General features: G+C 35.0%; 1 protein-coding gene across 2 annotated transcripts; it reads right to left on the minus strand.

Annotated features, from left to right (window-relative positions):
- Nucleotides 1-1152: 1152 nt before the first annotated feature.
- On the minus strand, nt 1153-13249 carry LOC130826853 (anthranilate synthase alpha subunit 2, chloroplastic-like). Of its 2 annotated transcripts, XM_057692451.1 has the most exons (12): nt 12698-13140; nt 12431-12615; nt 11627-11816; nt 10857-10871; nt 10514-10665; nt 9737-9852; nt 9413-9659; nt 9265-9321; nt 3396-3548; nt 3122-3202; nt 2586-2672; nt 1153-1858 (listed from the first exon to the last, which is right to left on the minus strand). In XM_057692451.1, exons 1-12 carry the CDS (start codon nt 12879-12881, stop codon nt 1532-1534), a joined length of 1794 nt encoding a protein of 597 aa, XP_057548434.1. In that variant the 5' UTR covers nt 12882-13140; the 3' UTR covers nt 1153-1531. The 2 variants fall into 2 exon arrangements, with proteins under 2 accessions (XP_057548434.1, XP_057548435.1); XM_057692452.1 differs by lacking the exon at nt 10857-10871 and having other exon boundaries at nt 1161-1858; nt 12698-13249.
- Between the last annotated feature and the right edge of the window lie 564 nt (nt 13250-13813).

The following is a 13813-nucleotide window of genomic DNA, read 5'->3' on the forward strand; positions in this document are numbered from 1 at the left end:
AAATAACGATTGATTATACTCTCCTTTCACCCCTTTAGAGAGTTATGTACCTTATGTCAACCTTCAATAAGCACTGGAACAAATTAATTCCCATAATAAGCGTCTTTCTGCACCAAGATTGGGTCCCTCAGACTCACAATCTTGCACTGAATCACTCTCGCCTTTGGAGATAGTCTATAGAATGCAGAAGCACACACAATCCTCACCAAAATATACCCAAGAACACTCTTCTTGATTCTCAGGCCAGCCTCGTGGTCTTCCTCTTCAGGCTTCACTCACCCTTGGGTTGAATCCACGACCCTTCTCTAAGCTTCACTCGCTCTTGTGGAAAGGTGACGCACTAGATTGTTCCTCAGTCTAGTTTCAGAGATATCCTCCTCCTTTAATGCGTTGGATAGATTGATTGGGTCCCTCAGACTCACAATCTTGGTGCACTTTCACCCGCATCTTAGGTTAGAAATGGACCGTTGCCACTAACATTGGACAATTATTAAATTGAGTCAAAGTCCGCTTAACAATCGTCCGATATTAGTAACAACAGTTTAATGATCGCCCCCTGTTACTAACAGCGAACGATTACTAAAATGAGTCAAAATTTATTTCATAATCTCTTGCTAATGGTAACAACAGACAATTCTAGAGCTAAAGTTTGACTCAATTTAGTAATAGTTCATTGTTAGTTACTTTATCTTAGGGGTGAAAGACGCTTATTTTGAAAATTATTTTGTTCCAACACTTATTGTTTGTGTTTTTAAATTAATAAAAGCTTAGTGTTTTGATTTTTTGACAAAAAATTTTTGACAATAGGCACTAGCATACTTTTAGGTTGTACTGAAAATTTGAAAAAGAATTATAGAAATATGGAACATAGTAACATTTCGTGATCCAGGAATGTCCATTTTCAATCTCCAAGAAATGCGACCCAAATTGCTCAAGGTGTTATCTCGGTGTAGAAGATCTTTTTAGAAGGTATTTTGGCCTACATATACAAATTAAAGAAAAAAGAAGAGAGGAGATACAAGATGAAACACAGATAACTAAAAAAACTCCACTTTAAAATAATTTTTTAAGCAAATAATCAATTTAATCTTATTTTGTTTTCAAATATATTGTTATATATAATGTGTCTCGTACCCGATCGTTTCCGAATCAATCTATGTTGCATACCTTGTTTTCGTTCCCGTTTTTGTTAACATTCCCAGTTCCAAACCGAAAATTGTTCTAGATAATAATGCAACGAAAGAGTGAGATTGCGTGATGACCAACCTAAAAACAAAAATGCAAGTTTGCAGCCAGAATTTTGTTTAAAAGAACTGTTACTTTTATTTTTCTACAGTCCTCAAATTGAAACCACAATTACACCCCAAAGTTATTAGTGATACAAGTCTACAACAGCTTTTATCTATCTAATCAAAACATACAACAATATTGTGCCCAATTTCGAGCCTACCCTTAAATACACAGCTAAAATAATGAGTCTCAATTCTATGGATCGACCTACATGAGCAGAGAAAAAAGGATCTGACATAATTTATTCCTTCTCCAAGAAAGATGACTCGGCAAGATCAATTGCACGAGCAAGCCCAGCAGCCTTATTTTCGCACTCCCTCTGTTCATCCGCAGGATCACTGTCAGCAACAATACCAGCGCCAGCCTGAAGGTGAGCTACCCATTCTCTTCTTCGATCAACATCCTTGTACGAATACATTGTATCATATCGCGTTGCCGTTGGAAACACCATAGTTCTCAAAGCAAGAGCTATATCCATGTCCCCGTTGAAAGAGATTCCACCAAATCCACCACTGTATGGTCCTCGTCTATTGACTTCAAGCTCATCTATCAACTCCATGGCTTTCACCTAAATGAGTAGAGGGAAAATCAAAATAGTATATAAACGCTTGAAACAAATTTCAAAAAGTAGAAACCAGATGCCAAACATATAAAGAACCGCAGGTCGTTCCTATGGAAGCAGGGACAGCAACCATACATAGGCAATATGGCACATATATACAGAACAGTGAAACTACTGATGTTCACAATTTTTATAAACTGAAAAGATCCACGAATGAGGAACCCTCAATGAACCGAGTTCTTGAACTTTCAAATTCATACCATTATCCCAATGACATTGAGTGGCTCCCACCTAGGCTTCCACCAAGGGTTTGTGGGCGGAAATGAAATAAAGAGGTTGTTATATATAGACCCTTAATAACAACTATCATCCATCTACAACTTAACATAGAAAAGGATTTCATTATAGTCCGAAACTAAAACTATAAATCTTTCAAATGCCAAAATCTGATAAATATATGTACACGTGTAAACCTGCACAATTTGAGTTTTTTGATAAAGATATAAACCTGAATTATTCTATCCTAGAAAAGAATTTTCACCAAAAACCTCTTATTGCAAACAAAAAAAGCGGAACATATTTCAAGCAGATGTTTAAATGTTTTCAATGGAACAGAAAGACAGAAAGGGAGCATCAAACATCCAACCAAACACGAACATCATTCACTTCAAAAGACTTTGGGTATCATGACCGGAGAAAACAACAAACAGAAAAAGCAGAGTATAAGGGGCACCTTTGGCGCTCCACTAACTGTCCCAACAGGTAATGCAGCACGTAAAGCATCCCAACTTGTCAAATTATCGAGCAGCTTCCCTGTCACCTGTGAAATAAGCAAAAGGTCAACAAAGTGCAAAAGCACAAGTGCAACCTTATTTTCAAGATTCCTACAATAATATTAAAGGTGAAAAGATATAAACCTTCGCATCAAAGCACAACTCATCCCAAAAAGAAGGGAAAGATAAAAAGGCCTTTCAAAAGACCTTCCATCAACATCCATCTCTAAGCTTAGGGATGCACAACCTGATCACATATAAGATTGCAAGAATACCACATATCTAGGCTTTTTCTTTAGAATGGGTTTATGCAACTGTAAAGAAAGAATAGCTTCTCTATGTCCCTAACTGATTCACAAATTTCCCATCTTTATTACAAGCACATTGGTTTCCCCTTCCTTCTTCCCAAGAACCTAGACTAGCTTACTAATCATTAATAGTCAAAAGGAGCAAACGAAAAAACAACAATTTGGAGAATAAGGAGAGATATACTCACTGTAGAACTGATATGCATCACATGCGAATACCGCTCAATATTCATAAGCTTTTCAACCTTCACAGAACCACTTTTGGAAACCTGTTTGCAAAGCAGCCATCAGATTCTAAAGCTCAATTTCATACCAGAGACAAAAAGGAACAGGAAATTATGATGTATATTAAAACTGACGGACAAAAGATAACGGAAGCTTTTCTTCGTTTGCAACATTTCACTGTAAATCAAAGAATTTAATCTGGAATACAAAAATTAGCAGCAGGGTACGTGAATGAACCTTTCCAACATCATTCCTCCCCAGATCAACCAGCATTATATGCTCAGCACATTGCTTTTGATCATTCAAAAGCTGGTTTTCCAGCATGACATCTTCTCTTGGCGTCTTTCCTCTTCTGATAGTTCCAGCTAGAGGTCTGTTAGTGATCTTTCCCTACGATAAACAAAGATGCATACAAATTGGTAATCAGTGCAAAATGGAATAGAAATGGGTTAACCCAATACACAAGACTAGACTATGGTTAAAATAATACTCAAGACCAGACTCTGATACGCAAAATTGGTGTAGGAAAGTAGAGTAATTTTCGGAAAAAGTAGTTATTGTTTGTAAAATAGTCTCTATTCAGTTCTTCAATCTTAGGTGTTTCTGTTTTTTTATTATGTTATAAATAAGGAGTCACATTGCACATTGAGGATTAATAATAATAAGACAGAAGTTCTTGAAAACCCTAAAATTCTTGTCCATTGTTTTTGTCATGGTATCAGACTCATAACGTTTCTATGCCAATCCAGTAACTGGAAAGCCCCTTTTTTCTCAGCATCATCATTTACACAGAATTACATATCTAAAAATGTCGAAATTTGATACTGATGAAACCAACACCAGAACCAAAGCCAACAATTAATCCGAATGGAGCAAATATTACAATTCCTTCAACAAATGAACAATCCATCTCTTACCTCAAACCAAACAATTAATCTTACTAATAAACTTACTCATCAGAATTATGTTAGATGGTCAATCCTGGAGCTGTGAATGGGCCAGATACGGGTTGGGTTGGACTCTAGCATACATGGGTCGGGCCAGGCCTTACAAAAAGATAAAGGGCTTTATACGGGCCAGGTTCATCAAGCCCGACCCGGCTCGACCTTTTTTTTTTTTAACTGTATTCCTATTGTTTATTTTTATTCACTGATTTTACTAGTATAAAATGAATTTCTACTAATAATTTTGTAAAAATTATAGATAATTTATCTATGATTATTAATTAATAAAGAAAAAACGAAGTGTATACGCTAACTGCTAATACGGAGAATATAATGTTGTTGCTTCACTAGGCAATAAATTAGCAACAAATCCATTAAAACTCTTTTCATAGTTGTGTATCTTAGCTTTTCTTGCTATACTTGCACTTATGATTAAGAGAAAAATAAAGATTATTTATTGTTGACTTAATTGGCAAAACAATAAAAACCAAAATAGACTAATTATAAACTAATTAGGAAAAGAAAGTACCAATGGTTTGAACAAGCGCATTATGATAATGCTTTTGCACTGTTATACTTGTATAACAGTTTAAGTCCTGATAATTCTCCCAGGTAATGAAACAAAGAAGATGAATCCAAATGAAGATGCACAGGCCTCTTAGAAAAAAAAATATAAAGCCCTTATCCAGCCCATATTATTTTAATAGAACCCTTATTAAGCCCAACCCTTTAAAACCCTCATAATTAAAGGTTGGATTAGGGTCCCCAACGGGCCCCCGGCCCAATGCACAGGCCTAGTCATGACTCATGTACTTGGCCATTGGTGGAAAAGGAAGACTCAATAACATCACTATCATTTCTCCTTCTCCATTCGACCATGAATACTCAATGAATACAAAGGAACTTTGGTGTTTTCCTGGATTATTGCAAACATCCTTTCAGATTTTGTAAATCAATTTCTTAACTATCCCACAACCAAGGAACTATGAAAAGGTATTGAAACCTTATATGGTAGTTGAACCCTGCTTTGTCTATGACCAAATCGAACAAAATGGGGTGAAACTTTGCCATTCAACTCCTGAAATAGAGTCATTTTTATGAACGTATGTGGTGATGCATAGTAACAAAATGCTTCACTGTTCATTTGCAAAACACCATAAGTAGGTCTCAAGAGTTTTATTTACAATCTCAAACCGCCCATCAATTTGGGGATGGAAATCGGTGCTTCGTTCAAGAGTTGCAACAAATTGAATAGTTCTCGCCAAAAAATGCTCATGAATATCTTTTCTTGATCATAAAATATTAAGCTTGAAAACCCATGGAGTTTGACTTCTTAACAAATTCGGCGACTACTTGGAGAGCACTGAATGGATGTTTAAAAAGAACGAAGTGGGCATATTTGGTTACGCGATCTACTATTACCAAAATGTGTAAAATCCTTCGAATTTAGGGAGGCCCTTAATAAAGTCCATCTTTATATGTTCCCACACTTGTGTCACAGGCAATGGCTAAAGTAATCCCTTTATGTTGACAGTAGGAAGACTTAGTTTGCTGGCATGTATTGCATTCTTTTACGTGTTTAGAAATTTGGCCTCTCATACCCTCCCACATCTATTCTTTGGTAAGTCTCTAGTTCCCCAGCATGTCCCGCAATCGGTGAGTCGTCATACTCCCGGAATTACCGCTATGAACGGTGATGTCCTTGACAGAAAATACCTCCCTTTATAAAATAATTTAAACCAGTGAGGGTACTAGAACCTTCCTCTAAAGCTTGGCGAATGCGAACAAGGGTCTTGTCTTTGCGTGTTTCCTCCTCCAAGAAAGACCAATCAATTCCATTGGAACTCAGTTATGCTACTAACTCCAAATCTTCTTGAGTTTGGAATGCCAGTTCTGCACCCTTCCCCCAATCATATACATCTTTGTTCAGCTGATTTGTTAGATCTTTGGTAATACTAGCGTATCCCTTCAAGAACCTTCCATAATATCCGATTAAGCTAAAGAACCCTCAAGTTCTTTGAGGTTTTTTTTGGCAAGGGCCATGTCTTGATAGCTGCCACTTTATCTGTGCCAACTGTCACTCCATTCAAAGAGCCCACATGTCCTATATAGGCCACCTTACTTATTTCCCACTCACACTTTCCTCCGTTTAGTACGAGCTGGTGTCTTTCCAGGAACTGCAACACTTTTCAACAGGCTCAATGTACTTCCATTCATAAGGACTTCGAATGTCGATGGGGTATTGGTCAAGCCAAATGGCATAACCAAGAATTCATAATGCCCCTCGTGGTTTTGAAAGGTCAAAAGGTTGTTTTGTGTATGTCTTGGGTTCTCATGCATATTTGATGATAGCTGAATTTAAATCAAGTTTGGCAAAAATCAAGGAACCATGAAGCTCATCTAACAATTCTTCCACGGTGGTATGGGGTGTACTTATCTGGCATTGTCAATGAGGGCTCTATAGTAAACGCAAAATCTCCAAGACCTGCGTTTTTTTTTACTAAAATGACTTGGCCTGGAGATGGGCTAGTGGAGGGTTAAATGATTCCAACCTTGAGCATGTCTTGCACCATACTTTCTATCTGATTTTTTTGTATATGGGGGTAGTGACATGATCTTACGTTAATAGCATTAGTACCAGCTTTAAGGAGGGTAAGTCAAGAATAGGTTGGAAGACTTTTAGGTAATTGTCTATGGTTATTTTCAAGAAGGGTGTTTTATTTCTTGGTTAGGTTCTTCTATTCAATTGCATTCAATCAACATTCCTCCTCCTTACATCCGTATCTCTCTTAACATTGCCTTCTCAAGACCTTGTCCTTCTCAAAAAAAGATTTCGTACCAAGACCACCTCTCACTTTTGCCAACAAAATTCTGTTTTGGGTTTTCCAATTGGTCATAACTGGTATCAACTTCTCTCACCATTGAATCTCAAAAATATATAAGAGTTTCCCAACTAGAGTGATAGGAAATTTTCCATTATATCTAATCCTTGTAAGTGCAACTTTAGTCCCTTGCATACCCCTGTCTAATAATCTCCTCGTCATTTTCTAAGAGAACTCCATATTTCACATTCTTCACATGGTATTCTCAGATTCTGAACAACAAGGGTTAAAAATAATACTTTGTAGGCCGCAGATCAATCTCCTCTTCTTCAATCGTTTCAACTAATTTAAAAGTTTTTGGGTTTGTTGGTTAGTAGGTTCACCACCGGATCAGTAATGCACTGATAACAGCTATAATGAACGGGGATTGAGGGCGCTGAATTTGAGGGTAGAGACTAAAAGAGAGAGAAAGAAAGCAGGCTTCGAGGCTGCAATACTCTTAAGTTTTATTGCTCTAGGAGAAAACAACATAAGTCCTTTTCCTTATTATATCATGGCTATATATAGTATTTAAGCCTAACTTGACTAAAAGCATAATACTATTTTTTATATTGTCCACCGGGCATTGCATAACTAACAACTATCTTCCTATCTGCTCTTTATTCTTTTTAATTATGCCTCTTGTATGTTATTAGTTGTGTCTCTTTCATACAAGGGTAAAACAAACCTTGTTGAAGCCAATTTTACTAGTTGTTTAGGGCTTAAAAATGGGTTCATTGAGAAAGAAAAAGGAAAGCAAAATCAAGAGAGAGAGAGAAAGAGGGTAACATCAACTTTAATTAAGGGATAGAAAGCAAGAGTAATAACACTCATTATTATCACCACCTTTCCATGAAAAATAATAACTTTGTTCCCACTTAAACCATTCCCATATAAATTGTCTCCCCACATAAACTATTCCCCAAAACCTTCTCCTAGGCTATCATCCCATCATTATTATCATCACTATTTTGACCCATCTAAAAACACTAATATTTTTTCTACAAGTGAAAAAGTCTTGCATCAACTTATGTCACTAATTGTAAAAAGTGGATTTTTAATAGTAAAGCAACTAACACTATGACTAATGGCCCAAATGACATGCACAAAACTATGGCCACACAAAGAAATTCCACCAACACATTCCCTATCACCACATATTTTCGAATTGATTGTATATGTTCATCTTCCAAAAAAAGATCGAAATAAATTACAACCTAGGATTGTCAAGTTTGTCTTTGTTGGGTATGAGACTGAAGCTGAACAAAAAGGTTATTGTTGTTTTAATCCAGTTAATGACAAAATGTACAGCTCCATGGATAGTGATTTCTTTGAAATCTCTTATTATTACAACTCATTGATCTTTCTCATACCAGGCCAGATACTGTATATGTTTTAAGTGTAGTATGAAGATTTATGCAGCTTTCACAAATACTTCATATGGAAGCAGGTATAAGACTCATAAGATACCTTAAAAGAACTAGTGGCAAGGGTATTCTATTTAAGAAAAACAATCATCTAAATTTATTGGCTTATACAAATGCATATTTGAAAGGTGACAGAGATGGAAGGAAGATACATTACCTTTGTTGGAGCGAATTAGTAACGTGGAAGAGCATGAAACAAAAAGTTATTGCCTTATCAAGTGCGGAAGCAGAATTTAGAGGAATTGCTTAGGAATTACAGAAATTCCATATCTCAGAAAGTCAAATGAATAAATTGACTTTCCTCAAAAGGAAATATGTCAACTTTATGGTAATAATAAGGCCGCACAATTCATATTGTAGTTGATTGACATTTTATAAAAAGAAAATCATGAAGGGAAAATCATTAGCCTATCTTTTGTTAGATTGAAAGATCAAATAGCTAATATTCTAACAAAGGTTGTTGCATTTGAGGCATTTGAAGAACCTCTGTGCAAGTTGGGTGTCCAAGATCCTATAACTCAACTTGAGGGGGGTGTAGGAAAGTAGAGTAATTTCTGGAGAAAGTTAGTTATTGTTTGTGAAATAGTCTTTATTCAGTTCCTTAATCTTAGGTGCTTCTCTCTTGCTATTATGTCATAAATAAGTGCTCACATTGTACACTGAGGATTAACAATAATAAACACTTAAGTTCTTGAAAACCCTAAAATTCTTGTCCATTGTTTTTGTCAATTATTTCAGCATAATCAAACTATAAGATGGAACATTCACAAGGAAAAAGGAAAGGGTTTAGGGGCACCAGTGAAAGTAATGTGCATGAGCACTTGAGTAAAATTAAAAGTAAATCAACAATTTTTAGTGTAGTACACACGCTTACTTTCTTTACACGGGTCAAGATCTCTGGGCTAGAAGCAACCAAAATACACCCTCTTGCCTGAAATGTAATGAGGGATAAGAGGTAAGCTTAAACAAATCCCTAAAATAGACAAATAATATTACATAACATGAAAAATGCGAGTACCTACTTGTAGATATCCCATATATGGGCTAGGGTTAACAATTCTCAATGCCCTATAAACTTCAAATGGATCTGCAAATGTTCTTCTCTCAAAACGTTGACTTAATACAATTTGAAATATGTCACCAGCCAAGATATGTTCCTTGGCTTGCAAAACAGCAGTTTTGTATTCTTCACTAGTCATATTTGACGTCTTCAACTCAGTACCAAAGAGGCGGGTCTGTAATTTGATGGAGCCAGGGAGTAGCCTGGGGCTGGAATCAATAGAAATTAAAGCTTACAAAGAGAAGTAATAAATCTTTTATATAATATTTCAATAAGTGACACTCACGTTGCTATATCTTGCACCTTAGACAACAAATGATCTAAGCATTCAACTCCATCTTTATAAGCCTCCTCTGCGGACTTAAAACGATCCACTCGAACCCAATGTATAACATATACTTTCTGAAATCGCAAAAAGAAAAAAAAGAATCTTGTTCAAGCAACAAAGTAATGTGAAAAATATTCCATCATAACTCAAATTGATATTTTATTTATATTGACAAAAATGTTATTCTTGAATAGAAAATTTTGGCGCGACTTCATGATTTCTACATTTCTTTGCTTAAAACAGATCACAAACAACTTTAATGCTTTTACTATATACATAATGATTCAAGCATATCCTTAAAATAAAATCTTATGCAGAAAAATACGAGAGTTCAAGATTGTGCACAGGACACAAATTGAAGATATCAAAAAGAAACTTGAACGTTGTGTTATGTATGGCTGCAGATTTTGGTGAATGGAAGGGAAGATTGGTAGCAGACAAAGAAGAAAAGAAACAGAAATGGTAGAGCAATATAGAAAGAAAGGAGTAAATAAAAGAACACAACATATAGAGAGAATATAATGCTTGTAATAAGTAATAGAGAGCAGTGTACTCATCTTTTGTAACTGAAAGATTCTCTTAAAAATAGAAATCCAAATACAGTGTATAAAAGATTTTGTTGCTTTTTTGTAACTGATTTCTTCCATTTTCTAGAATGTACATGTATGGCGTGCTTGGGCATCCAGGACAAGTTATAGCTGTGCATAAAAGAAAAACACAATGTTCAATCATTACCTTCTCCACATGATCAAACACAATCACATTGTCGTACAAGCCTAAATGAACATCAGGTAAATTCCTGTCATCATGAGGTGCATTTGAAAAAGGGATCTTCTTCTTCTCCACATAACGAACAGTGTCATAAGAGAAATAACCAACCCATCCACCTGATCAAATAACAATAAATAATAAGTCCATGCGTCCAGCGAACAACAATATACACGGGATAATAACAAATCAAAGATAAAACATGGGATGATAACAAGTATAACACCCTGTGACACATTGTTTGCCAATATGTTCTCTGAAGATTAACAAACAGAAACAAGAATATTCCATGATGGAGTGACCACTTAACTGGAGCACCTCAAAGCTGAAAAGAAGAATAAGTTGTTATTTTAGCATGTCAATAAGAATCTTTTATACAATACCATGCTCATAAACAACAATTTTTTTGAATACAATAGCAACTCGGTCCATGCCACGACATAATTGCATGATATGCCAAAGTTTAGAAAATGAAATCGATCGACTTAACAAACTAGAAGAAAACAACAAAACATTCGAATTCCGCAAAATGTTTCCAAAAAAGGAAGTAAAAGCGTGCCACATAAATTACTCTGGTAAAATAAACACCACCCTAACTCACTCATAGTAAAAGACATACATACATTTAATTATTCTAATTGAGCTTTAATTTCGAGGCAAAACATCTTGGTATGAGTTCGCTATTCGACAAACGTACATGGGAAGCAACAGCACCCTCATTGGAGATGATGTGGGGCTACTTGCACAGCACTCCAAGTCAACCGTCACCATAATGCATGCACATAAATGCAAGACTCATGCAAAAAACACAAAAATTAGCAACTTGACATGAGTAACCCACATTTTTAAAGGCAAATAAAGCCCATAAATCAGAGGTGTAGTACAATTTTAAATTCACAAAGTCTTGGAATCAAACTAAAGAAATTACGATATTATCATCTCCAACATCTATCTCATACTAAAATTAACCTCAGAACATTATTGCAAATTTTCAGAATCTGCAAGAGTATACAATCGGAGTATAACCAAGTTAACAAATCAATACCGCGTAAAGGAAACAAATCATTCATATAATCTCACCGCAAAAGACATCAGGAAGCTCATCAATCAAGTGTGGTTCCCATTTATCCATTATCTTCCTCGGGACAGTAAGTGGATCCTCCACAAACTCTTCAGTCCTCTTCCCTTCTTGATGATCCATCACTGTCACAGAATTCTCTTTGGCCACAATTTCCATACTTGGTTGAGCTCCAACAATACTATATCTTCCCTATAAAACCATCCATACTAAGATCAATTAAACTAAGTTATCCTCAACTTTTCAACCTTTTCACTTTTTTGTGCAAACTTTTTGGTTAAAGATAGATTAATAGGAGGCAGTCTACATCTTAACTTGCAAATCATCATTAATTACTCAGAAATAATAAATAAAAATCCACAAAGGACCCTGCACTTTGTCTTTTAAAACATAGCATGCTATCAATTTTAAAGTTTAAATATATTATTAATTAATTGTTAAAAAAAATTCACGATACTTGTGTTTCAATAACAAACTCCTCTGATTATTTTATTTAGTAAAAAATCATTTCATCATATCAAAAAATTACAACTTTCAAAATTTCTGATTTTTCATGTTCCTTGTCATTTCAAAAATCCTTCAAAACCCTTACAGATAACTACATGCAATTCAAAATTTAAGTGGACAATAAAAAGTAAAAATTATATATTAATTAACATTAACTTTTCGATTTAAATTTTCTTATCAATTCAAAATCCTCGCCAACTCTTTCAAATCACTAAATGCAACACCCTTCTTTCAATTATTGGTCGAAATTCAAAATAAAATTCGAATAACAAAAACACAAAAAAGAGTGAGATTCGTACCATATGAGAGTTAAGAACTCCGGGTTCAACAGCTTCAAACAAAAAACTAGGCGCTTCACGATCATCTTCTGAAACTAAACACCGATAGGCAAGTACAGGAGTTAAATGATCAGAGAAAATACACTTAAACAAAGGAATTAAATTTCCTTTCTGCGCTGCTTCAACAAATTCCGTCGAATTGTTCACTGCATTTTTCAATTTAAACAATCAATTAATAAACAAAAACTAAAATAAAAATCAACAAATCAACAAATCCAAAAATAATACCAACTGAAGGAGAAGACAAAACAGCGGAGCATTTGAGAGGACATCGAGTAGAAAGAGAACGAGCTCGAGAATAAAACCGCGAATTCAAACTAAAATCAACGGTCGGAAACGAAAGAGATGATAAAAGCTGACGGTGATTGTGAGGAGAGAGACGAATTGACGGAGTAACAGTTAGAGTCTCCATTGATGATAACCTTAAAGCAGAGATGGAGCAGAGAATCTGAATGATTTTTAGAGTCAGAAAGTGTGCAGAGAATCGGAAGGGTTACAGAGAGGGAATAATGAATGAATGAGTGAAGGAGTGGGAGTGATGGAGAAGAAATAAGAAATAAGAAATAAGAAAATTGTTGGGATTGGAGGGATTTTGCTGTTTCTGACGGCGGTTCGTTTGTTTCCGGGAAAAGGGAAAATGGTACACATTTGTCACGTTGATGTCATATGCTAATGAGGTGAGACCTGCGGGAGTAAGAATACTAATGCTGATTGATTGATGGTGGTCAGTGGATGATAACTGAGGAAATTGACCACATGATTCATGACTTTGCTAAGCAAGGGGCCCGAGGTTGTTCAGATCGTACCTCTTTTTAAATGGATCTATGGATTTGCCTTAAAAATCATAAAATTGATATTAATAATCTAATTATTTATCTATTTTTTATTTTTGAATTATTTTTTAATAATCTTATATTTATTTGTCATATATAATTGCCCATTGCATACTAAATTACTAATATTAGATAATAATAGGGTATTTTGTCAGTAAATTAAAACAAAGGTTAGAATATTTATAGCGGACTAAGAGCAAATGTTGGATTATTAGAAAATAATCTAAATGTGGGATTATTCACGGATTGGATTATTAATGTCAATTTTTCCTAAAAAGAATTGGATTTTTAAACGAGTTTCTATTTATACATAAATAAAATGGGTAGAAAATGAATTTTAAATGGATTTTTATTATTTTATTTCTTCGCAAATTTTTAAATGAGACGATCTTATGGTAAGATCACATATATTAAGTAGGTTTAATGTGCACTTAATCTTAAAATGATGAATTATAAAAATAGATTATTTATATTGGCCCATCTCGAAAGTGGGAAGATAACTTGATGCTCC

This window comes from Amaranthus tricolor, chromosome 11 (genome assembly GCF_026212465.1).
Source record: "Amaranthus tricolor cultivar Red isolate AtriRed21 chromosome 11, ASM2621246v1, whole genome shotgun sequence".
NCBI lineage: Eukaryota > Viridiplantae > Streptophyta > Magnoliopsida > Caryophyllales > Amaranthaceae > Amaranthus > Amaranthus tricolor.

Bases quoted from the DNA above. Each gene is read 5' to 3' on its own strand.
- LOC130826853 (XM_057692451.1), bottom strand. From the start codon at position 12,881: ATGGAGACTCTAACTGTTACTCCGTCAATTCGTCTCTCTCCTCACAAT. The intron at 12,616-12,697 runs GTATTATTTTTG...TGAAAAATGCAG, and splicing joins TTTGTCTTCTCCTTCAGTTG to TGAACAATTCGACGGAATTT. The intron at 9,322-9,412 runs GTAGGTACTCGC...ATTACATTTCAG, and splicing joins CATATATGGGATATCTACAA to GCAAGAGGGTGTATTTTGGT.